General features: G+C 40.0%; 1 protein-coding gene across 2 annotated transcripts in view; it reads left to right on the forward strand.

The window, feature by feature from the left end:
- PXDN (peroxidasin) overlaps window positions 1-25,607 on the forward strand; it is a 113,818-nt gene that overhangs the window by 75,786 nt on the left and 12,425 nt on the right. For both annotated transcript variants that reach the window (XM_054978201.1, XM_054978209.1), the window contains 10 exons: window positions 1,424-1,540; window positions 3,588-3,746; window positions 6,820-6,932; window positions 8,475-8,631; window positions 10,734-10,842; window positions 12,546-12,703; window positions 17,012-18,515; window positions 19,705-19,839; window positions 20,867-21,075; window positions 23,663-23,783. In XM_054978201.1, the coding sequence (XP_054834176.1) occupies window positions 1,424-1,540; window positions 3,588-3,746; window positions 6,820-6,932; window positions 8,475-8,631; window positions 10,734-10,842; window positions 12,546-12,703; window positions 17,012-18,515; window positions 19,705-19,839; window positions 20,867-21,075; window positions 23,663-23,783 (2,782 nt within the window). The remainder of the gene's footprint in view (window positions 1-1,423; window positions 1,541-3,587; window positions 3,747-6,819; window positions 6,933-8,474; window positions 8,632-10,733; window positions 10,843-12,545; window positions 12,704-17,011; window positions 18,516-19,704; window positions 19,840-20,866; window positions 21,076-23,662; window positions 23,784-25,607) is intronic.

Below are 25,607 nucleotides of genomic sequence, written 5' to 3' on the forward strand. Positions count from 1 at the left end.
CAAGTTGTCTTCAAGGGGAGACCTATGTAGAGTTCATTACAGTAGTCAAGTCTAGATGTTACCATGCCATGGAACCAGGTGTTCTGCCTTCTCAACCAGCATCAGTTCTGCCTTGTCTAGGTGTTATGCCTTCTGGTGTAATTGACTAGGAATGACTTCTGATGGCATTCATTTCTTAATGCTACGTGATACTTCTGTTATTTTGGGGAGGTGAATTAACCCCTCAATGTATATTTTTCCTAGATCTGAGACCTTTCCACAAACCTGGGGAGTTTTTCAGATTTGTATAAAGATCTGTCTTGTATGTTTTTTGCTCCAGTCTCTGGATTTAAGTTTGGCCATGTTGAGAATTAGATATATTGATATAAAAATACATTAAAAACATGTGTGTAAACATTACATACCAATTGCTTTAAATTGCATACTGAAAATACATTTATGTAGATTTAGCACATACGTATTTTATATATGTAGCAATTCATATAGAACATAATTTTTTTGCTAGTCCAGTGCAAACATTATAACACATGCGTGGAAGAAGGGGGGAGTTGTTATCACTTCCACTGTCCCTGTCCTCTTTAATAGTTCTTATTTATGCTTTATTTATAATCTCTGCATAAGACTGACAAGTCTTACAATCTGGGTATTATTTTTGCATAATACATTATGCAGTGGTACCCTAACTAACTAGTATATGTATGCATAGACTTGTATTCAGAGTGTAAATATTGATGCACATAAGGGAAAAAGGCTGGTGAGTCAATTATGAACCCCTCCCCATTTAACCATTAAATCTGCACAAGATGCTTGATTATTTAACTCATTTTACAGGGCAATCCTAAAAAGAATTATGTCCTACGCTCACCAACTTCAATAAGATTGGAATGTTGTGACTGTTTAGGATTGCATTGTTAGCTCTTGCTTCCAGGTGTGTGTGAGTATGTGTGTGTGTTTGGGTAGTCCTAAGGGTACAAATAAAAACTAATTTCTCAAGTGTAAGGCACAGATTACCTATGCATTACTTTTCTGTTCATCCACTTATTTTTTTGAAGGTCAGCCAAATTTTTGCCATTGTTGTGACTTTAGCAACTTTCACTTATTGTTTCTGTTTTACAAATGTACTTTGTGTATTGCCAGTGTAATCTCAGGCTGTGGTGCTCAAGTTTTATTGCTGGTGAAAAAGGAAGGGGGGGGGGTCCTTCTAACCTCCAGGAATGCCATTCTGTGAATCATATGATCTTCATAAGCAAAAGCCAAGCTGGACAACATTGAATTAAAAAGTTCGTGTTTACATATAGAGATGGAGATGAAAGATTTATAATATAAGTTGTTGATAGTACCTAGTTAAATGAGTAACAAAAGAAAACTTCAAGCTAAAGTTTGTTTTAAACTATTTAAATCAATTTTTAATCTTTTCCTGTAGCTGTGCCCCAGTTTACTGTGACTCCTCAAGACAGAGCAGTGATTGAAGGGCAAACTGTTGATTTCCCTTGTGAGGCTCAGGGCTACCCACAACCAGTTATTGCATGGACTAAAGGAGGTAAGAATTTAAACTGTTTTAAATCTCCAAGTTTTGAAAAATCATATGTCACTTTTTTCAAGAGATTTATGCCATCTGTGAACAATTATATACACTTTTAAATTTATTTTTACTGATGGTAGTACTGTCTTGGATCCAGCCACCCCAGGGTCTTTGCAGAGCAGGAATTCCCCTTTCTTCTTCTGCTGCAGTCCAGTGCCCCAGTATTTCTCCCCAATATTTTGTTCCATGGGGTAGGGTCTTCAGACCCTCACCAGCAGCATAGAGTGCAAAATGGGACTCTGTGCTGGAAGAGGTGAATTGGTATAAATTGCTGCCCCCTCTTCTGAAGATGGAAACGAGTAAGAGCTTTGTTATCCAGCACTTGATTATCCAGAATGCTCATTTAACTGGGTCACCCAGCAGTCAAGCTCCTCCCCCTTGGCTAGCAAATCCCCGGCTCTTTGGTCCATACTCTCATGCCTCTCCAGCCAGCCAGCTTGATGACTCCAGCCATTGCTGAGGACCAAACTACAAGTGACGAATGACACTTGAATGGCAAGTGTATTCCTCCCTGTTCACTTGCCCTCCACTTGCCCTCCACTCGATCCACTTGCCGTTCAAGTGTAATTTGTCACTTGTAGCTTGGCCCTGAGCTTCTGACGACCAGCACTGCCAGCTGCTGTCATTCTTGGGAGGCTTTATCTCCCTCAGTCTGCTTTGAGCTGCCAGGAGCCAGTTCTGCTGCATTCCTGGGCAACTGGTCTGCTTGTCTGCCTGCTATGTAGGGGGGAGTCCATGGCTGGGGGAAGGATCCCATAAGATGTGGCTGCTGTTGCAATAGCATTCCTAGTGGGGGAGGGTTGGTTGCTGCAGATTCCTCTGGGTAGGGGGAGAGGCAGAGCAATAAGCTTGATTACTGGGCACATTTCATTAACGAGCAATACTCATTCCCCATAAGCCCTGAACAACAAAGCTTTTACAGCACACTTGGCAAGACCATGGCATTGGATATGTGCCATAATGTCTCCTGGTGTCGTAATAGTCATTGTTACCAGCAGCGACTGACCTTTGCTCTTCCATCCAGATCCAGTAAATATGGTGGTGAAGGGGTATTAAGGAATGGTTGAAACAGTATCAGTGATAGGCTCAAAAGAAAGAGCTATGTTATAACTATAGTTATACTTTAGCATTCATTGCAAATCATATACCCTGTCCAATCCCATAGAGACAATTACAGATTTGCCAGTACAGCATCAGCGTTGATGGTGTTAGTACCAATCAATATGAAAAATACCTAGTGTTGGGTCATACAATCTTCAAATGGCATTTTGCCCATAATGTTTCCCCAACCACCATCTTCTGCTTTGTGGGGATCATAGAGGGATTATGAGAGAAGGGAGAGGGAAGGGTATATCCATACCACTTGCTCCAGATTCCTACTAATTCCCCCTCCTATTTCAGAATGTTATGTTGCACCCAGTGTTCTTCCCAATGGCCCATCAAATAGTGCAAACCGTGTACAAATATAGTACACAATAAAGTGTATTGCCTCTTTTCTTTTGTCTTGCATTAACTCAAATATGTTGTGCTGTTCCTGTGCTAGAACCAAGCAAGTAAAAACATAATGGATGACGGTTATTATTCGGCATCTGAATTCTTCATGTTACCTTTTCTGAGGAAGAATGAGAAGCAAACTGGATAAGACACTGGGAGTTCTGCTTATAGGGCTGCCAAGTGTTGATTTAAAAAAAAATAGCAGACATAGGGGGCCCTGATTTCAACTAGGGGGAGGAACCGGGGACCTCAATTTGTACTTCTGGTCTGTGATGAGAAAGGAAGGGAGGAGATTTAATTTAAGAATCACAACATTGCAGTTTTCTCTGTATGAAATAGCACTGCAAACTACAATTTGCCAGATCCTGCATGCCTCTTTAAAAAAAACCTGTAGGGGTTCTAGAGCTCCTCTCATTAGCCTTGCTCAGGATGCAGTCTTCAGCAAAGGTTTTATTTGTGTGCAGTAACAATGATATAATATCTCATTTAATAAATATTTGCTGTTTTCCAGGAAGCCAGCTGTCTGTAGATAGAAGGCACTTAGTCTTGTCATCTGGAACCCTGAGGATTTCCAGAGTTGCTTTACATGACCAAGGCCAGTATGAATGTCAAGCTGTCAACATTGTAGGATCTCAAAGAGTTGCCGTACATCTGAGTGTACAACCTAGAGGTATGTTCAGAAAGGCCCAGTTGCATCTCATTTTTTAAAAAGCTGAATTTTATTTCAATCTATGTAGAAATTAGGATGGATGGGGCATGGTGCAAGGACTTGTGGGAGGCATGTCATTTACCCCTTCCCCACCTTGTCCTCTTTCCCTCTCCCCCAGTCTCTCTCCCTTTTCTTGCTTCCTCACCTTCCCACTCACCTTTATCTGCCCCTGTCTCACCTTTCTCCCTCTCCCACTTGGCTATCAGTATATAAGATTTTCTTCTAGCCTGACATAAAAGTTGAAATTATTGGATTAATTTTACTCTTTTGTTGTGGGAACGTGACATAATAGACATTTTTTTGCTTGCCACTGTACCATTTTTCACCAACTCTCATGATGATGTTTGCCATGCATGGTTGATTTAGTGGAATTAAACAGTGGCGCCTGGTGTATTTCCTTCTGTGTGAATGCATTTGTTCTCAGATGAGATATGATTTTCAAGCATAAGCTTATCGGTATATATGTATATACCATGTCAACTGATTTAGGGTTCTTTAGCATTGCTACTGGCTGCTGAAGTCTTTAAGATCCAGCAATTGGCACAAATGTATATCTGGACTCAAATATCTGCGATACAGAAGGAGAGTATGGAAACTGATCCTTTCCCACCCAGTTCTTCTCCCAGCAGATCCCTGAGCCCACTGAAAAGCTGATGTTCAGGGGAACCTTCTGAAGACATGCCATCTGACACTCATGAAGGAACTGTTGAAATATGCCTTCTCATTCTTGTGCAGAAGAAGAAGGGGGATTTAAGCTTGCTGTTTCTCGCAAGAGCCAGTTTTTCCCCCTTCTTCCTGCAGTTCTGAGTGCAGCATGACACTTCGCTCAGGATGACCACCTAACCTTCAGTACCAATTTTGTTGGGGGAGGGAGTGATATAGAAAGCTACTGTGTCACGGATGTTCTGTTTCTGCAGGCGTCTTCCGTTCATGGCCCCATGCTGTCTAATCAGTGATATCAGTTTCCCAGGAAAAAAAAAATTACTGGAAATTTTCTGGTTCAAATTTAAATAATTTAATAATTTAAAATTATTATTTATAATTTATTTTAAATAATTTAAATATTTAAAATATGCAAGCCATGATGGTTAGCACCTGGCTGTCACCCTTTTTAAAAATATATTTTGACTGATAGCATAGACTGCCACTGATTTTAATTTGTGGTGCCTCCAGTTGGGATGGAAAAAAGATAAGACGGAAGAACTGTGGGGAGACCTCTGAGGTAAATGGTCTCTTTAGACGGAATGCCCCTGCACTCTGGCCTCTCCTTCTGTGTACCTCAGTTGCCAAAATAGCAATAGAAAGGGGACACAAGCTTTTATTAACTAGATGGTAGAGTGTAGCTTTGTGTTTCCTCTAAGGCCTTTATCTGTGGCCCTAAAAATGTGATAGTTAATAAGGAGGTGATTAGAAGGGTGGCCGGTCCCCCAGCGGGGGCAGGGCAACAGGCCTCCTGGGTGCTTTCCTGGCGCAGTGCAACAACATCACTACCAGGAGTGATGTCATCATGCAGGTCCCGGGAGCACTCCCACGCTTCACATCAGACCGATTTTGGTCCCAAACGAGCAGATTCTTTCAGAGTCTGCCCGGTGTGAAGCGTGGGAGTGCTTCCAGGGCCTGCATGATAACATCATCACGGCACACCAGGCACGCGTGCACTTCCTCCCGCTGGGAGGGTAAGGCGACCTGGCAACCCTAGATTAGAAACTCCTTTCCCACAGCTGTTTTGACTGTATTAACAGCACACAAGTGGTACAGAGCAACCAGTGATTTATTCAGACAAAATTAAGAGTATACAGCTGGCTCATAATTTTACTCCACAGATGTTATGCTTTTTCCCACTGGAGATTACTAGTTGAACCTGAGCCGAAGTTGTCATACACACAGAAGATGAGGGGAGAAAATAATTCCTTTTCCTCCAAATAGGGCTCCTCAGAAAATAATCACTGCTGACAGGCTTCTACTCAGGTTCCAGGCTGCTCTGTTAACTTTTAGAGAGCCTGGCCTTAGAACCAGTACAAAATAGATTTATTTCATTAAAAGTAAATAAAGATAAAAACAAGATCCCTGCCCTACTCTGACCCCCCCCCCCCAATCTGAACTGAACCCAAAAGAAAAGTCTGACTGAGCTTACCCATTTATCCAAGGCCACAATCTCCCTATCTAAAGAAAATGTATCACATCTTACTTTTTAAAGCTGAGGTGACTCATTCCACCTTCCTACCAGAGGAGCTGCAGGAGCTTTGATTGGCTGCCGGTCTCTGGGACTTGCTTCAGGCCAGATTCCCTTTGGGGTTGATTGCCACATAGCCCTTCTAACATAATTAATTTGCAGCACAACATCCCTGGCAACTATAGATAAACAGACTATGTTTATATAGCATTGGGAATTTTTCTAGAAAATCTGCTACCCCACATCATTGGGCCCAACTTGAAGTTATTAATACTGACAGCACAATTTAGAGGAGAGTGGGAAAATAAGAAGGAGTTGAAATAATGCATATTCTTTTTTGGATAGTATACTTATGAGGAGAACAAAGGGCTTTAGTAGTAGCTGCTAGAAGAGCAATAGTATGGCTTCATATATAAGTAGTTTTATTTTCAGTGTGGCTGTAAAGCTGTCTTTGAAAGAAGCTAGGAAAATGAAACTGCAGATTTATAATACAGAGAGAGAAAAGTAAAAAAAAAAACCCTGATGATCTCTCTGAATTTTAAAATTTGGATGAAACTCTTTTCTTCCTGCTGTGAAGAAATTCAAAGCTTCACAGGGAACTACGTATAAACCGAGTGCTTTACATCCTAGTTGTCGGACTCGGAGGCTAGACAGCTTTCTGTGTCATGATTTTGATCATGATTATACTCCACATAAATCTGAGTCAAATTTGTTCAGGTATTAATCTAAAGTAACGTCCTACCAGTTGTCATTAATGGTCGGAACACTGTCAGATTAAAGGTATCCTGATGAACTTCATTAATTTGAAAATTCTTTCCAAGTCTTTTAAAAGAGTTTGTCATTATTTCTGTTTTACTTTAGTTACTCCTGTTTTTGCTAATGTCCCAAGTGATATGACAGTTGAAGTTGGCACAAATGTGCAGATTCCTTGCAGTTCTCAAGGGGAACCTGAGCCAGTAATAACATGGAACAAGGTAAAAAAAAAAACACCTTGTGTTGTGTTTATTTCATTTATAATAACAATGTGTTTCCTTTTGACTATATTGCTCAATTTTTCAAAGTAGTTGACAGTTGCTTCTCCTCTAAAATATTAGATCTGCTTCAGTCAGCCATGTAACTATGGATTGGATCCAGTCAACAGCGAATGAAGCAAATTAATGTAAGGGATCTGTATCACATTCCCCTTCTCTCTGCGACCCCTTACATTGGCTCCCTAGCTGTTTCTGAAAGTCAGGGGGAACTTGGGAACAACAGAGAGAGAAAATGCAAGTAGGGGGAAAGGTGCAAGTTCTTTTGCAAAACAAAGCACGAGCTTTCTACCAATTGCCTCCTCCTGCTGAAGCCCCCTGCTTCGTTCCATTTACAAAGGTGGCACCACTCACTGGATGTCTTGGGGGCTGGGAGGTGCAGGGAGCAAAAATGACAAGGGGACGTAAAGATTCCTTCTGTTATGAAATCCAATCCCTTTTTATTTATTAAATTCAATCCCATGTGTTATAAATTGCTTTCTAAAGGATACCTAACTGAAGTTAGAAATGCTGCCCATAGCTGTTCAAATAGAAATGCTTGATGATTAAAATATCAAGTAGCCCTGCCAAAAATTCACAGTGCAGGTTACATAAACACTTCCAGTAATTCCTTATCTCAAAATTACTTAGTTTAACCAGGAAGAGTAGTATTTTTTCACAATTATCACTTACCCTGTTGACAAACATGGGTTGAAGCTTAAGAACGGCAAAGCAGATTTCACTTGCAGAGTGGATCTTTTCCATCTCCTGTTTACCACTTAGAAAGAGACGTAGGCTTCAGTGTGAGGGAGGAAGAATGGACAGTTGTGCATTTGCCAGGGATATTTTCTTTTTCTCAGAACATCAATTTGCCATTAAATGCAAGTTGGTCAAATTATGGCTGCAGTCTTAAGGATATTTCTGGGACTTACCTCTGGGTAGATCTGGTTAGAATTGCTCCCATTGTCAGTCAAGCTGAGATCCGTTTGTAGCAAACTCAGTTAGTGAAGTTTGTAATTCTAATTTCCCTATAAATTGACCAAACTATGACTTGAATCCAGTGGAGGATTTCGCTGAACAAGGTGTGTCTGTGGGGGTGGGGGTGGGGGGGACACCAATTTGCCTTCCCCTGCTACAAACCTCCAACTTTCCCATCAAGTTGTTCCAAGGAATCCCCTATTGCTCAAGAGAAGCATGGGGGTATTTTGGTCTGCAATAGCAGAGAAGAAGCAAGGAAGCTGTGCTTTGCCCTTCCATCAGTTGAAATCACCAGTGGATCGAAGACTGTGGTTTTCTGAGAAAAAGGAAGTAAGGAATAGAATTTATTTGCAAAGGGGAGATGAGGATGAAAGAGGGGCACACAAACCCATGACTGGCTCAGACACAGACGTCCAGTTCATGGGTTTCTGTGTGAACTTCAAACTTCAAAAGGAGGAGGGGGAAAATAGCTGGAAGAACTTGAGAAGCTGGAAAGATTATCAGAGTAATGTAATATTCTAATTTTTTCAGGATGGTGTTCAAGTCACAGAAAGTGGAAAATTTCATGTTAGCCCTGAGGGATTTCTTACTATTCGTGATGTCGGACCAGCAGATGAAGGCCGTTATGAATGTGTTGCCCGGAATACTATTGGATATTCCTCAGTTAGTATGGTACTAAGTGTGAACGGTAAGCCTTATATATTACACTAGATAGTGACCAATTAATGATGTAATAAAAGTATTCAAGTGATGTAATAAGTCTTTAAAATCTTTTAGAAAGCACATAAGATACTGTATCGGGTAGCAGGTGGGGTTGGCCTAAATATAATTAGCTATTTTAATGATTTTTTTTTTAAAATGAGAGCCAGTAGCATAGGGTGAGGAATGTATTTTTCATGTGAGAGTAAAATCCTCAAAAGCTGCAGTTTTATGCACACTTGGAGTCGGTCTCGCTGAACAATGGACATTATTTCCAATTCAGCATGCGTGGACTTAGGGTGTCTATCTTCCTTTGGTATTTATAACTTGTTCATTTTCTTTAATTTATTTACATTATTTATAGTCGGCCTTTCTCACTGAGACTCAAGGCAGATTACAAAGTGTAAGTCAATATGATCAACAGCTGGGACGTTCAACAATGCAATACGGCATGCAAATGCAAACATGCACAGATTTGAAAACACACAGAAATACAATACAGAGCTGAAACATAGTGTAAGTAATTCTAAACCAGACATACTAAACAATGCAGAAATTACCCAGTTAAAACATACCTAGTGCAACAAACAGTGCAGAGTAGTATAAACTACAATCCCCGTGCTTTCACCAGTGCATCTCCCTGAGCCGTCTTCCCACAGTACAGTCTTCCTACCTGTGCAAAAAAGCCTTCCTGGATGATTCAGTTTTCCTAGCGCCATCAGGCAGGCCATTCCATAAGGTGAGGGCCACAACAGAGGAAGTGCGTGTACGTGCAGTTGTGATTTTGCCCATTTGCAGGATAGCACCTGCAGAAGGGTAAATAACTTGCATTTTTGTGTTTCTTGGCCTGTGGTGTTGCCAGATGTAATGATCAACATTATAACCAAAATTCCAAGAATAAATTTTGTTAGTTGTTAAGGACCAATGGAGTTCTCTTTTATTCCATTCTTTAGTCATTCGAGCCTAAAACAGTGATAACAATTCTATTTAGACTTGTCCTTAAAGATTATGTTGACAGTAGTCTGTTGAACGCAGTTTAGAAATAGTGTGTGGATCCAACCTACTTGCCTACTGGTGAAAAAGAGAGGACTTTTGATGCCCCCCACCCAAGGCTGTAATAAGGAGAAGGACTTGATCAAATTACATGTAAAAGCTATCTGAATCCATCCCAGCAAATGATTCATTCAGTGTCACAGTAGGTTCCACATCCCAACTTCCAGTTAACTTTTAATCCACAGGGGAACTGTGAATAGGAGCAAATGGTGGATAGCTGACATGAAGAAGTGGCAGCACAGTTGCACCAGAATTTCAACGAAGTGTGGATTTTACAGAAATAAACAATAATCTAGAAAGTTAAATACATGATATGGGTGAGAAGCTCATTTGAGAAAGTGAAGTACAAAGCATCCTTGTCTTTGAGAAAGTAGTTGCATCAATTTTTGGACTGCAGCCTACATGTTTTAGAAGTGGTTTGGAATGATTTAGAAGGCTACTTAGATAAAGGTTTAGGAACTGTGGTCAGTACTAAAGTGTATAATTCATGCTGCCTGTTGCTGTAATTAGGACCCTACTATGTAGTTTTCTGCATCATTTAACATGTCGCCTTAATACTTCTGTTTTGCTTCTGTTCTGTTTTCAGATATCTAGCTGATTCCAGATTTCTACAACATATATCCTATTTCATTGTTTTATTGGGTGTGTCCCATCCTGTAGGTTGTATTGACTTACTCTTTGTAATCCACCTAGAGTGCTGATGGGAAAGGAAGACTATAATGTTTTAATATGTTTTAATAAGAAGTTTGTGATTGAGGTACATGTTTAAAGTATGTGTTTTCTGACAATCTTATATTCACAATATACATTAAATACTTCCAATTACAAAAGAATAGAATTTTCTTCCAGAATAATTTAAATGTTTTGAGAATGATGCCAAGAGAGTAATAATTTTCAGTTACAAAAGAAGAAAAACTTCAAGAAAAAGTGGTTTTCTTTGTAATTCCAAAATGATGCCATGTCTAGACTTTGCTTATATTGAGTCATTTTGCATGTGTTGAGAACTTTGCAGCTTTTCCTTTTTTCCCCTCCCTTTAGTTCCTGATGTCAGTCGGAATGGAGATCCGTTTGTAGCAAGCTCAATTGTTGAAGCTATTGCTACTGTTGACAGAGCAATAAACTCGACACGCACACATTTGTTTGACAGGTATCACGTTGATGGGAGATTTAGTTTCAATATGACAATTTGTATATTACTTGTTCATTTTGTAACTGAAGGTTCATGGGGCATGGCAGTATAGTTAGAAGAGTTGGATACAGTCCTTATAAAAACTTTATTTGCCAGAAGCATGCTTCCCTTTTTCCAATTACTTTGGTATTGATACATCCAGATACCAGTTGCTTGCCATCATAGTGGGTAGAGTCACTTTTCACTCAGGTAACTTCATTGATTACAGTCTGCTGCCATGGATTCCAGGGTAATGTTAGGGTGTCCCCAAATTTAGAGTGTCCACATGGAAGCCAAATTATTATAATATTTTTTTTTAAAAAAAAACAGTGATTTATTTCAGAGATCCCAGTCCCCTAACCACCTTTGGTTCTTACCTGTTTTTTTTTTCCATTCAAAGTTTATTACGGTCACAGACAAGCAAAATAAAATTTAGATTAATGAGGATTTTAACAAGAAAGCATTGTCTAAAAAGAAGAAAAAATGTTTAAAACAAATAGCAAGTGGGAGGGAGGTGTACTATTGGTCTAGTGTTTGTTCTTTGATGGTACTCAATCTGTGGCTTGCAGAGAGACATTCTCACAGTGATCAACAACCAAAAGAGCCCCATTTCCTTCCATCCCTGACATGAGGCTCACAGCTTACTCATTTCTCTGGCAGTGGCTGTGTCAGGGTGGGAACCACCTTCCAACCACAAGCCTCACCAGGCCAAGAGTCTTGCCCACTTTCCTAAAACAGATTGGATGCCTCATTCGGAAATAATGCTTAGAAGCAGGGGGGTTTTTCAGGGGGAATGCGGTGGAACGGAGTTCCAGCACCTCTTGAAAATACTTGGCAATAGTGCTTGAAAATAATATTATTTCAAGAATCCTGTGTGTTTCTTCCTCATTTCCCTCTTGAGAGTTCTACCACCTCTTTTTCCAGAAAAAAAACCCCTGCTTGGAAGAGCCTCATGAGGCAGGTCAAAGAGCCACATGTGGCTCCTGAGTCACATAACGACTGTCACTGTTTTAGATGCAGCTGCTGAGGATTCCCAGAATTCTGGGGAAATATGCAGGACTAATTTGAGAAGTAGCTTCTCAAGACCCTGAAAGTTGACAACTCTTAACTTAAATTTGAATTTACCATGTAATCATTTTATTGTTGGATATAGTTTCAGGTGTATAGCCAGGTCGGTCTGTAGTAGAAGAGCAAGATTTGGTTCCAGTAGCAACTCCAGTAGACCAACTCAATTCCCAGGAGTATAAGCTTTCGAGAGTCAGAGCTCCCTTTATTCAGGTGCTAGATATCTGACAAAAGGAGCTGTGACTCTTGAAGGCTTATACCCTAGAAGTCTAGTTGGTCTTTAAGGTGCTACTGGAACCAAATCTTGTTGGATATCGTGTATTTCAATCTGTTGTGAATCTAGTAAAAAACCTAAGGGGGGAATGCTTTCCTCTTAGGTACTTTATAACTGTGCAACATTATGAGAAGTAGCAGCTAATAATGTTTGTTTATTTTGGCTTGCAATTTGGGACAGTTAAGCAAGGTATGTATTTACAAATTGCTTAATAGATTTTTAATGAAAGATTTAGAGCTTTTTTATCACATTCTTAGTACTATATACTAAGGCTGCAACTATTTTATACTTCTGGTTAATCTTTTTTGCCTTTTCTGTATCATTTTCTTGTTTTATCTACTAGTCGCCCTCGCTCCCCAAATGATTTGCTAGCATTATTTCGATACCCAAGAGATCCTTACACTGTTGAGCAAGCAAGAGCAGGAGAGATATTTGAGAGGACATTACAGCTAATTCAAGAACACGTGCAAGATGGTTTAATGGTTGATCTAAATGGAACAAGTCAGTGCTTTTTCCTTGTGTTTTCTGTAGTTTTTATTGTATGAACTTCAAGTTTTCAGCACTTTTTTAAAAAATCAAATTTTATCCCATTTTCTTATGCATTCAATTTAATTTCTGTTTTAGGGTCTACTGAAATCACTCTGCTCTCACAGTAATGCAGACTGCATCATGCTCTTATTTTGGGAAGATTTGTTTCCAAAATGTGCTGAAACAAGCTGAAATTAACAGAGGACTTCTGTCCTTTTTGAAAGAACAGAGTTCTTATACCAACAAAGGAACTCTGAGAATCTAAACAGATGATAGTAGAACTGCTGAGCTTGTGTGCTATTCGGGATTCTAATTCAGGAAAAACACCCAAATCGTACCTGATTTGGAAAGATTCGGGATTCCCAAATCGGACCCAGCATTGCTGGCTTGATTCAGAAATACCAAATCAAAGCTTTCTGAAGTGATTCGGATTGCTTCGGAAAGCTTCTGGTCAAGCAGGAGCAGCCTGCAGCAGTTTTCTGGCTGTTTGCATTTGCACACCATTGCATTTGCAAACAGTCAGAAAAGTGCTGCTTGCCTTCAGACTTCCTGCCCTGCTACTTTTTCCCCCCAATGAGAGGAGAAGGAGGGTTCCCTCCTCCCCCTCCCAAAAAAGTGGTGGGGCGGGAAGTTTGAAAGCCACCCACTTTGTGCTGCTTGCAAGCAGCACAAAAAGGGTTGCTTTCAAATGCCCCACAGCTTGCTTCCTCCATGGGATGGGGGAGGCAAGCAGTGGGGCGTTTGAAAGTTAAAGTGCCCCTTTCCAAAGAAGTGCTTTCAAACCATGTGCCACTTGCTTCACCTGACAGGCGGGGCAGCTTGCAAGTGGCAGGAAAAGTGTCACTTTCCGGTGTGCTCTGAATCTTTATGGAGCATACCCAAGCGGGTCAGCAAGCGATTTCCGAAGCGGCTTGCCACTTTGGAAATTGTTTATTTCCGACACTTTTTCCCACTTTGGAAATTCCGAAACAGGAAACCCGAATCTTTTTTTGTTGCACACCCCTACTCTTAACATGCCTCCCATGTCCTCCAAGTTACAAAAGTTATTTAACAACCTTTAAGACTATGTAAATTCTTCCAGAAGAAGAAACCTGCCAAGATCCAGGGAAGTGGGGAAGGCATTAAGCCTATGATTTATATAGGCAAAAAATGAGTGCTGATCATTTCCCAACTCCAGGAACCAGAAGAAGTTGATCCAAGGAGTTTAGTCCTTGTAAAATCCGCTACAAATGCCTTTTCCTGAGATATTTCACATTTAGTATTGGCAGCAGAGAAAATAATTCTGATGATCCCTGACTGCTGCAGTAGTTTTCAAACCATGTTTCAGAATGTACAGGTTTCAATTTCAGAAATAAGCGACAAGCTCCCAGTCTTGTGCTACAGAACACTAGGACAGATACTGGAGTACATTCTCAGTTTGTGTAGCCTTTATTACTAACAGGCCTGGCCAGCGCACCATTGTAAAGTATGCATTTTCAGAATGCTCTGCAGTGGAAAAGGACTCTGTGGCAGCAGTTCCTGAAAAGATAAGTTTTTTATGACTGTAGAAAATCTGAAAAACTTTTGCATGTGGTGATTTACTTACCTAAACTGTTGCTGGCAAACAGAAAAGAGATTAAAAGCAAGCTAAAAGAAAAGTATTATTGCAGTTAGCTGAACTATACTTATCACATATACACACACACAGAAGAAGAAGAAGTCTAAAACAGTAGTGAGAGAGCAGCTGCAGACTTGGCATTGGAACTTCAGCCTCGATTTAGGCTTTGAGCAGCCAAAATTAATCCTCATGAAATTAAATAACAAGTATTTCCCATACCCGTGTGTACAGCATTTTTGTTGACATTATACAGCTGGAAGGAAGCTGGGAGAATACTTTGATGTTCACTGTAATGCCATTTTGGGCTCTGCGGTATAAATCAGTTCTTGACATTTCTAACCATAATCATGTTTGAAAGATTTGGTGAGTGCATTCACACTATATGTTAAATTTAAAAAAATGTATATAGGTATTTTTTAAAGAGATGAGTTCTGTTTTCTAATCTAACCTCTCTCTGTAAGGTGTCTACTTATTCTGATAGCGGAATACGACATGTAACTGGCTTATAATGACATGTAGCCTACCTGGGCAAAGTATGAAGCTTTCTTCAATTTAAGTGGCTCTTCCACCAACAGAACCACTTAAGTTGGAGGAAGAGTCCTTCAGCTGGATGAACATCCTCCAGCCTAAGGTAGGAGGCTTAACAATGTTTTAATGCCCTGGTCCAGAGATTCACAACTAAAATGCATATATTTTTTTCCCTAACGTGTAGGGTGCTACTTGAGGGTTAGAGTATCTCAACATTGCCTAAAGCCTACTTTGTTTGGCAGTTTTGAGAACTACTAATATTTACCTGATGGACCGATCATATTGTCAGGCTGAATGTATCAATGCAAGCCATAACTGCATTTGTAAAGCAGTTGTGCAATAATCTCTCCAAGGTCTTGTTTTTGGCACTTAACTTGGCTTGAGTCATATTGCAATGCACTTACAAGTTTAAATAGGCAGAGCTGCTGAAACTTGGCAGGTAGCCAAATGCTATAGCTACACAAGAAAAGAAATAATCTGCTGAGAATATATCCTTTGTTTTGAATAACAATAAATTTTGTTAAAGCACCTTAAAAACCTCTAACTTTAACTTCTGAACTGGCCTATATCTGTAAACACTGAGAGTATTAGGTCTGTGAATTTTTAACATGCTCATATTAATTTTGCAACGTAAGTTTCTCCACAGAACTAGTACTGAATAGGTTATTTACAGCAAGTTGTTTATCATATATGCACATACTGGAAAGCCAGATGGCTGCTTTGACTTTCAAAACTTAATTTTTTTTAAAAAAATGTATATGACAATTTTGTAATATACAGTAATTTATTGCAGCCTTAATAGAAACAAATCAGCTGCTTGGTGGCCATGTAAAAGTCCTTTCCTGGATGGTTCCTAATTTTATAACTATAATTATAAGGATTTAATAATAACTCTTTTTCAGTATCTTTTGAACATAAGCTAAATAATAACCAGCTGACTTTCAGTAAAAAAAAAATCTAGATAAACTCTTACAGATAGTACTCTTTATGCACCAATTTTATCTGAAGATTCTGTTTTTCAAGCCATCTAAAAGTATGAACTGGGGTGGGGTGAGGGGAGGTGACCGTAAGATCGGGTTCTGTATTGGTAGTAATGCCTCAGTTATGGAATGTCCTGCCCAGCCCAGGGAGACTGAGGGCATCCTCACTTTTCATCTTTAGGAAGCAGGTAAAACAGCTTTTACCTCTTTTAAAATGCAGAATTGCTGTGTTAAATCTTATATTTGTTTTTGGATAGTTTTTTTAAAAATTGGCGATACTGGTTATGCTATTGTTTTAGACATAATAGCACACTGGTAGAGAACCATTGATATAGACTTGTTTGTAAGTTAGTAAATAATGACCCACTATACTGGAGGTGTAGTAATAAAAACCCCATAATTTTGCATTCATTTCCAGTAAATAAATGGTTAGCTTTGTGAATAGGCTTTTAAAAGGCTAGATCCCAAGTGATTTATATAACAAAGGGGAGGAATTCTAAACTATAAATAGTTGTTTAAGTATTTGGTTATTTTCACACTTCATGAATCAGGCTATTGTTTGATTTAGTTTTGAAGCTTGTTTCCTGGCTCCCTTTTTTTGGCACATCGCCATAAAGAATCATTTGTGATCACTCCTAATTTGTAGAGTTTGTCAACTAATTAAGAATGTTAGTTGATTATCACGGCCTTTTAACCAGTTACTGGGTTAAGGCTACAGTCCTATGCATGCTTACCTGAGGAAAAAGTACCATTAAACAAAGTGGAAATTAATTCTGTGCAAACATGCATAGGATTGCACTGTAAGTAATGTAATGCCTGTTTGAGATGTCAAAGGTAGTTTATACTAGGTTACGTTTTAATAAAGAGATGCTCCGTTTGTTGTCAGAAGCTATTACAGTAATACAGCAGAACCAAAACAGTCTCCAAAAAGAAATTCCACTGATTAAAATTAGCCTCCTCTGATTAATTAACAGTTCAGAGTCCTGAGCAGAGTTCCGTCCTCCTAAGACTTCAGTATACTTAGAAAAGTATAACTCTGCTTAGGATGGCACTGTAAAGCGTTAAGTGTTAAATCCAAAAAAGTGAACTCATTAAAGTGGATAGTTCTAACTCTTGGGGCTTTTCTTGAAGTCCTTGAAAAGAATTTAATTTTATTTTCTCTTTCATCTGTTTCAGGCTATCACTATAATGATCTTGTATCTCCACAGTACTTGAACCTGATAGCTAACCTGTCAGGCTGCACAGCTCATAGGCGTGTGAATAACTGTTCAGATATGTGCTATCATCAGAAATACAGGACACATGATGGAACCTGTAATAATCTGCAGCATCCAATGTGGGGAGCCTCACTGACAGCCTTTGAACGCTTATTGAAGTCAGTCTATGAAAATGGATTTAATTTGCCAAGGGGGGTTGGATCTAATCGGCATTACAATGGATTCACACTCCCGATGCCTCGTTTAGTTTCAACTACTTTGATAGGAACAGAAACAATAACCCCCGATGACCAGTTTAGTCATATGCTAATGCAGTGGGGTCAATTCCTGGATCATGACCTTGACTCTACAGTTGCTGCTCTAAGCGAAGCCAGGTTTTCTGATGGTCAGCACTGCAGTTCAGTTTGTACAAATGATCCTCCATGTTTCTCTATCATGATCCCACCCAATGATCCTCGAGTCAGAAATGGAGCACGGTGCATGTTTTTTGTGCGTTCAAGTCCTGTGTGTGGAAGTGGCATGACATCACTTCTGATGAATTCCGTTTACCCCCGAGAGCAGATTAACCAGCTGACTTCCTATATTGATGCATCCAATGTATATGGTAGCTCAGACCATGAGGCACAAGAAATCAGAGACCTAGCCAGTCACAGGGGTCTTCTGAGACAGGGCATTGTACAGAGATCTGGAAAGCCTCTTCTTCCATTTGCTACTGGTCCTCCAACAGAATGCATGAGAGATGAAAACGAGAGCCCCATTCCATGCTTTTTAGCTGGCGATCACCGTGCTAATGAACAGCTGGGCCTCACCAGCATGCATACTCTATGGTTTAGAGAACACAACAGAATTGCTACAGAATTACTGAAACTGAACCCACACTGGGATGGGGATACAATATATCATGAAACACGTAAAATTGTGGGTGCAGAAATGCAACACATAACATACAGCCACTGGCTACCTAAGATTTTGGGAGAGGTAGGCCTAAAAATGCTTGGCGAATATAAAGGGTATGATCCCAATGTGAATGCTGGCATTACTAATGAATTTGCAACTGCTGCTTTTAGGTTTGGCCACACGCTCATCAATCCCATACTGTATCGCCTGGATGAAAACTTTGAAACTATCCCACAAGGCCATATTCCACTTCACAAAGCATTCTTCTCTCCATTTCGGATTGTAAATGAAGGTGGCATTGATCCTCTTCTAAGGGGTTTGTTTGGGGTTGCGGGTAAGATGCGTGTGACATCACAGCTGCTTAATACAGAATTGACGGAGAGGCTCTTCTCCATGGCACGGGCAGTTGCTTTGGATCTGGCAGCAATGAATATCCAGAGGGCCAGAGATCATGGAATCCCACCTTACCATGATTTCAGAGTTTACTGTAACCTGTCTTCTGCGCACACATTTGAAGATCTGAAAAATGAAATTAAGAATCCTGATATCAGAGAGAAGCTTAGCAGGTGAGCTCCAGGGAAAGGTGAATCTTGAATGTTCTTGAGATGTTTTCGGATGAAGATGAATATTCTAATACAGAGTTCCATGTAGCTTCTCAAGTACACATGAAGTGGCTGTCTGTATTGGTTTCATCTCAGTGAATCCATGCTTGTTTATTTGTGAGAACAGAATATTTGAGTCCATCTGCTAAAATAAAACATACAGGTCTTGCAGACACAGTGATCTACACACTGGTCTGAAATGAAAAAAGTATGTTTGGAAGAGACCCAAAAATCCTTTTTAAAAAGTGTGTCTGTTTTTCTTACTAAGGTTCACGAAATGCTGTTCAACCACAGTAAAATCTTTGTTATCTGGCTCTCCTGGGGAATGAGGGTTGTCAGTTAATCAAACGTGCCAAATACTTAACCTTGTTGCTCTGCCCTGCTCCCTACTGAGAGGAATCTGCCACAACCAACCCTCCCCCCATGGGGAACGCCATGGTAACAGCCTCCTTCTCCTGGCAAGACGCTTGCCCTGGAGCTCCAGAGCCATCTTGCTTAGCAAGCAAATGAGTGGGTGAGCTATTTGGGAGCTGTCTGGCAGAGCTGGCTCCTGACAGCTTGAGGCAGGCTAAGGGGAGGGGAGGCACTTGAGGCACTTGCCTGAAGGGGCTATTAGTACATGCAAGTCCCTTGAGACCAAGAACAGACTTTCAAGGGATTGGAAACGGCTCCCAGGAGAGGGAAGAGTGAGGAAGATCCAGCAGTCTTTGCACCTGCAAATCACAGAATCCAGTTCACAAGAGTGCAAAATACTGAGGAAATTATGCTATGTCATCCTTGGCCGTACTAATGCTTAAAATGTTGGGAGTGAGCTATTTGATTTTGAGTTATATAGAATTTTACTGCAGTGGCTGTAGAAATCAGGTGATATAAAAACCATGCGTTCAATTAAGAAAATGGGTATAAAACCCACTTTTTTCATCAGCAGGTATAGAAAGAGAGCAGGGGAAGAAGACATGAGCTATGAAGTTAAAAAAATATTCAGGGTTTGAAATCTGGTGAGCAGTAGCTCAAATGAAGTCCTATACAATCAGTCAAAAATAAGGAAACAACAAGAATAGATTGGAGTAAAACTGTAAAATTTTAGTTTTTAGTATGACGTAATTCTGAATTTTGGTCATCCACTATACATTATTTATCTTTTCCGTGTTAGATTATATGGTTCACCACTGAACATAGATTTGTTTCCTGCTCTTATGGTAGAAGATTTAGTTCCTGGTAGCAGACTGGGGCCAACACTGATGTGTCTCTTGAGTACGCAGTTTAAACGTCTCCGAGATGGAGACAGGTAAGTTTCGTAGAAAATGGAAACAATTCTTTAAAATGGTAATTTTACTCTTGTAATCCACTGTAATAACTGAAGTCTCCTGTGATGTTATCCTTAATGAGATTGGTGGCTGCCGTAGTTATTCATTATAGATAGAGTAAGAAAGAAGAGGAGCTATGGGGGAAATAGTTGTGAGAAGTATATTGGCAAATGGGATAGGGGTACCCCAGGTCTGAGCTCTTAGTTTTAATATTAAGGCATAAAAAGTTTTGACTGGATGGCCTTGTCCTTCTCTTCCTGCCCTTTCCCCCCAATTATTTTGTGTATTCCGTGAAAACTATATTGTTCAGCATTGCAGGAACCTGTTTTCCTACAGGACAAGTGATTCCTTTTTATTTGCAGAATATTTATGTGTTGGCACTGAAAACTCACCTCGAAATGACAGAGAAATTAGTAAGAAATCTTGATTGATATCCTAGGGCCAGTTCACACACGCATGTTTATCACTTCATGACTTCAGTCAGTGTCATTCTATGATTTTCATGGGTGAACCAACCATCAGTGATAAAGCGCCATTAACAGAACTTCCATGATGGCTCAAACACAATGCTTTCCAGTGGATTCATTCACATGTGCAGTTGTGAGTCATCACTAAGTGATATGTATACATGTATGTTCTACCCACCTCTCTTACCAATGCGAGGCAGCAAGAAGACGCAAAGAGTTCCATATGTTCTAAGCTTACATCCTTTTTTGTGCATTGTGGTTCCCAACTAAATTGGCCCCCACACATCTTAGAACTAAGTTCTTAGAAGGGAACTCACAGAAGGTGTCTTATAGAAAGTCCTCCTGGCAGATCTGGACAGGATGCGAGAAAAGTGTAATGAAATAATTAGACCCTGATGCAATTAAAGTAGATGTGTTCTTGATTCAATGAAACCAATGTCTGTGGACAAAATATAATCCTGTTCCCTACTCAAATTCTTTATTTTTTATACAATTGAGGGTTGTCTTAAGAATTTTTATTTTATTTTATGTGAGATTACAGGTTATGGTATGAGAACCCTGGCGTTTTTAGTCCACCTCAGTTGACACAGATCAAGCAGACGTCCCTTGCCAGAATCCTATGTGACAACAGTGACAACATAACCAAAGTGCAACGTGATGTTTTTAGAGTAGCTGAGTTTCCGCATGGATATGGAAGCTGTGATGAAATTCCGAAAGTGGATCTTAGGATGTGGCAAGATTGCTGTGAAGGTGTGTGTACTAAGAGATGTTAGGAAGGGAGTTAACAGAATATTTGAAAATTGCTGTTTTGAAGATATTCTGCTATTCCTACATAAATCCTTTTGATAGAATATTGGACTTAGACTTAGTTCAAATCTCTGCTCAGCCCAGAAGCTCACTTGATGACCATGGGTTGATTAGTGTTTTTCAATCTAATCTCTCTCACGATTGCTGTAAGGCTAAAAATGCTATCTCTGTGTACACTTCACCAAGCTCCTTGGCAAAAACAAACAAACCCTGGACTCTAAATGGGTTCATAAATTATTTCTTGGTGGCCAAGCAGATATATGGAAGTATACATGCATCAGTTTATTTTTTAAATAAATTTTTTTTGCAAAACCTTTTTCATAATGGATAGCATCCTGTTCTTATTGTGGCACACTGGCACTCATATAATCTCCTTTCCTTCTTGCAAGCCTCTCAACATTCTTGCTTATTGTCCTCCAAAGGGTCAGCGGCTCACATTGTCTGCAGTGAAGTTTGTGGTGCTGCAAATGAGGATTTTTTAAAAAACAGGAAGCAAAAGTTGTCCTGGCTTCACTGACACTCAGGTCACCAGTGTCTGAAGAAGGAAACAAGGTTTTGGCCATTTCTCATCTGTACCCCAGTTCCACAGAAGCCTGTTTCACTGTATGAGACACTCAGCAAACCCTTTTACTCAAACAAACATAACCATTTTATACTTAAAAAAAGAGAAAAAATGCCCCAGCTCTGCAAACTTATCATTTCTCATTATGGTGCAATTAAAATTCCACAGTTTGATCAGTGTATATAAAGTCAGGATTTTATCAGGTCTTCATTCTTGCAGTATGTGGCTGCATGCATCTGTTTCAGTTATCCTTCCTGTTTTCCTTACCCCTAAATATTTTTCAGGGATAGATGGTAAACTATTGATGATGTTGAAATTTATCTTCTCTTGGATCCTTGTACTAAAGCCAGTTTAATAATAAAAATATGTCTGCTGCTCTTCTCTATAATAACAAAACCAGAACACTAGAATTTGGCTTAACAGCTTGTACCACAAAATTACTCTTCTAAATGGTGGGACACTTAGCCCTGGATTTTGATGCCTCGCTGATGCGATGCCAGTGTACTTTGTTAGCTGTTTCAGCAGAGAAATGTCAAAAAAGACCGGGCAATAGAATGGCAGCATGAAAACAGTCAGCTGTTTTACGAAAGGCATTCTTGTCATCTCCTCAATAGTTGCTTGGGGGAAAGCACTCGTGTGGAAAACTGTAGGTATGCTGGTAAAACGACTGTTTATCAGCTTGCAGTGGGTGCAGAAGCTAGACTAGAACAAGAGCATGTTGTAGGCTCAGCAAATGATACTGTGCTGTGAATGGGGTCCCTTGGCTGTAAAAGAGACGTGTAATAATTAGTCGTGTTTCAGGGCAACAGACGGTACGTAGGGTCAGGAACAGTCGCATGGTCTAAGCTTTGAATCTGAGAGTGCCACTATCTCAGAGCATTTCCAGTTCCTGCACCACTTGCTTGGGATTCCCATACTTCAGGAATCATATATTAAGGGACATATTGTAGCGATTGGGCCAGTGCTTGCTTACCCTATTATTGGAGAGAGTAGCATTGGAACTCTGTCTGCAGTTTCTGTTTGTGTTATTCCATGGGCAAAAAGAGCCACAAATGTTTTGCTAGAGGTAGCTGTGGTTGGAATGGAGTAGCTAGTCACTGAGGAACTTGGATGGGTTGGTCCATCAAGGTCGATATTGTCCACTCAGCCTGGCAGCAACCCACCAGTGCCTCAGGCAGTAATCTTTCACACCATCTGCTGCCTGGTCCTTTCAGCTGGAGATTCTGGGGATTGAACCCGGGAGCTTCTGCTTGCAAAGCAGAGGCTCTTCCACTAAGCCCCTTCCCAGTGTGTGACATTAAACTGTGCTTTGGGCACAAAGGTGTGCATGTCTGTCACTTGTGTGTGTGCTTGTTGTTTTGTTTCATGATTACTGACAGATCAATATTCCCCTTTTTCTAATTATACTCCTAGAACGCCCCATAACCACCACCTCAGAAGTCAGCACTGTAATGCATCCTGAAGAGGCATTTGTTCAGAACAATCCTTTCAGGCTAACAATTTTTGATGAAGAATCCTCACCACAATAACACAGAACTTGTTTTTTCTTTAATATTTTCTTCTCCATAAACTTTTCCATAATTGTGAGCTCCCTCATTATTCAAAGTCACATTGCTCAATTTTCCACAAGCGTTATCTGCAAAACATCTTTCAGTGCAATTACTTCTATTTTATATACATTTCTTCTCGTTTCTAGATGGCATTACGTATTGCACCCCAAAATGATCATTATTTTTCTGCCAATGGCCTTGGCCTCCTTCCTCACCTTGATCCACACCCCACCTGTTTTTAAATGTTGAGTTGTGCTGTTACTTGTGTAGGTATTTTGTTGTGAGTGTGGATGACACGTTATTTTTGAAGTTTGGAGAAGGAAGATCTATTGAAAGCCTTCTATAAACATTTTTACTCAGCAATGGATGTATGTCATAAAAAGAACAAATTTTGTAACTTAATGCTGTTCAATTTCAGACTGCAGGACAAGAGGACAGTTCAATGCATTTTCTTATCATTTCCGAGGAAGACGTTCTCTGGATTATAGTTTTCGTGAAGACAGACCGTCAAAGCATGTGAAAATGTCAAAAACACCAAGGTAGCTTTTTTGTTTAAAAAGGTAGTTGTGATATAATAACAAAATGGCTGCATGAATCCCTCTGTCTCCTTTGGATCAAAGACCAAGGGGAGATACGGCACGGCAATAGTTTTAAGGAGCAGGATAAGAAAGTCATTATAGCAGCACTGGAGAGAGGGTGGGGGTGAAGCTGCCTTTAATTGTTTGGCGAGGGATGTATCGCTCCCAAGTGACCTTCTGCCCATTCCTGGTCTAAATGAAACTCCTGAAATCTCTTTTCTACTTCCCTTCTCCATCTCCTTGCTTTTTTTCATGAGCAAGTAGATGACAGCAATTCGAGAAGTTGAAGGCTGTGGTTTCTGTGTTTTGGTTGATAGAGGATGACTATGCCTTGACTGTGGGAGTCTGGTGAGTGGGAGAGATGCTTCAAAATGTTGTGAGCCTTGGGAGGCTGTAACTGTCTGCTTTGTAAAATAGCCTGTAGTTTGCAAAAATTTGTGATATGATATCATGTTTGGAATGAAGCCAAGGCAAACATTGGCTATTAAGTAAAAAGCTCTGATCCAGACATTCACCAAGTCTTTAATCTTCATTTGTTTGAATCGGTCATTAATATAAGCTTGCTTCTTGTGACAGGAGGGGAAAAAAGATGCAAAAGAAAGGATGACAAAAGAAAGGTGCAAAAGAAAGGATGTTTAAAAATGCATATGTTGTGCACCATGATGTGATCAGAGACTGGCTTCATAATCTATTGAGTTTTTCATAAAAAAAAATTGTGTATATCATTACTTTTTAATTTTAATTTAATTTATTTTTTAAAATTTAATTTGATTTTGTATATCATTACTTTTTAATTTCTACAGTTATAGAGTTCCAAAGACACATTTTAATATTTATTTTAATTTGAAAAAATAGTTCCTAATCTACTAAAATATGATACTGACTTTTATTTTAAGTCCACCGAGTATAAAATAAAAAGGGCCTTGACAATTGGTTTTGTTTCCTATATTCAGTCAAATTTCTAAGCGCAATTCAAAGCTGGTTTCTACTTCTAAAGCTCTAAACAGCTTCGAGCTGAGATACTTAAAGAACTGCCTTCCTCCATTTTGTCTGTTCTACCAGTTAACATCCTTTTCTCAAGTAATGGTCTCTGCACTCTCACCTGTGTAAGTGAGGTGAGTGGTGACCACCAAAAGGGTTTTTTAGCGGCCATACTAGATGATACGGCATCACCAGGGCTGCCACCACCATTTTACCTCTGGAATTCTCTCACCTTACAAACACTGTGGGGGCCTGATCCTGCTTGGGAATGCAGAGTGTGTGCACTAGGGGTGTGCAGCAGGGAAAAGATTCGGTTTTCCCGCTTCGGATTTACCCAAAGCGGGGGAAATGATCTGGAATAACCTGGGTTTTCGGAAATCGCTTCGGTATGCTTTGAAATGATTCGGAGCATACCAAAGAGAGATTACTACCTCCCCTCTGAGCCCCCCTTCCCCCAACCCCACTTACCTTGAAGGCCAGAGCAGGCCTTCTGCCGCCAGCAGGGCGGCAGAGAAGGCTTAAATTGTGAACAAGGCTTAAATTGTGAGCTGTCCTGAGCAGGCCTCTACATAGGTGGCATACTGTATGCCATTAAAGGTACTTGATTGATTGACAAAGGGAGGCAAGTTGGGTGATCATTAAAATTGGCTCCATATCAAAAAAATTTTAAAAAAAAGGTGGCATACACATTTTCTAAAAAGTAAATAAAATTTAGCCATGACCTGGATAGCCCAGGTGAGCCTGATCTTGTCGGTTCTCAGAAGCTAAACAGAGTTGGCCCTGGTTAGTAATTGGATGGGAGAC

Source organism: Eublepharis macularius, chromosome 1, assembly GCF_028583425.1.
Source record: "Eublepharis macularius isolate TG4126 chromosome 1, MPM_Emac_v1.0, whole genome shotgun sequence".
NCBI lineage: Eukaryota > Metazoa > Chordata > Lepidosauria > Squamata > Eublepharidae > Eublepharis > Eublepharis macularius.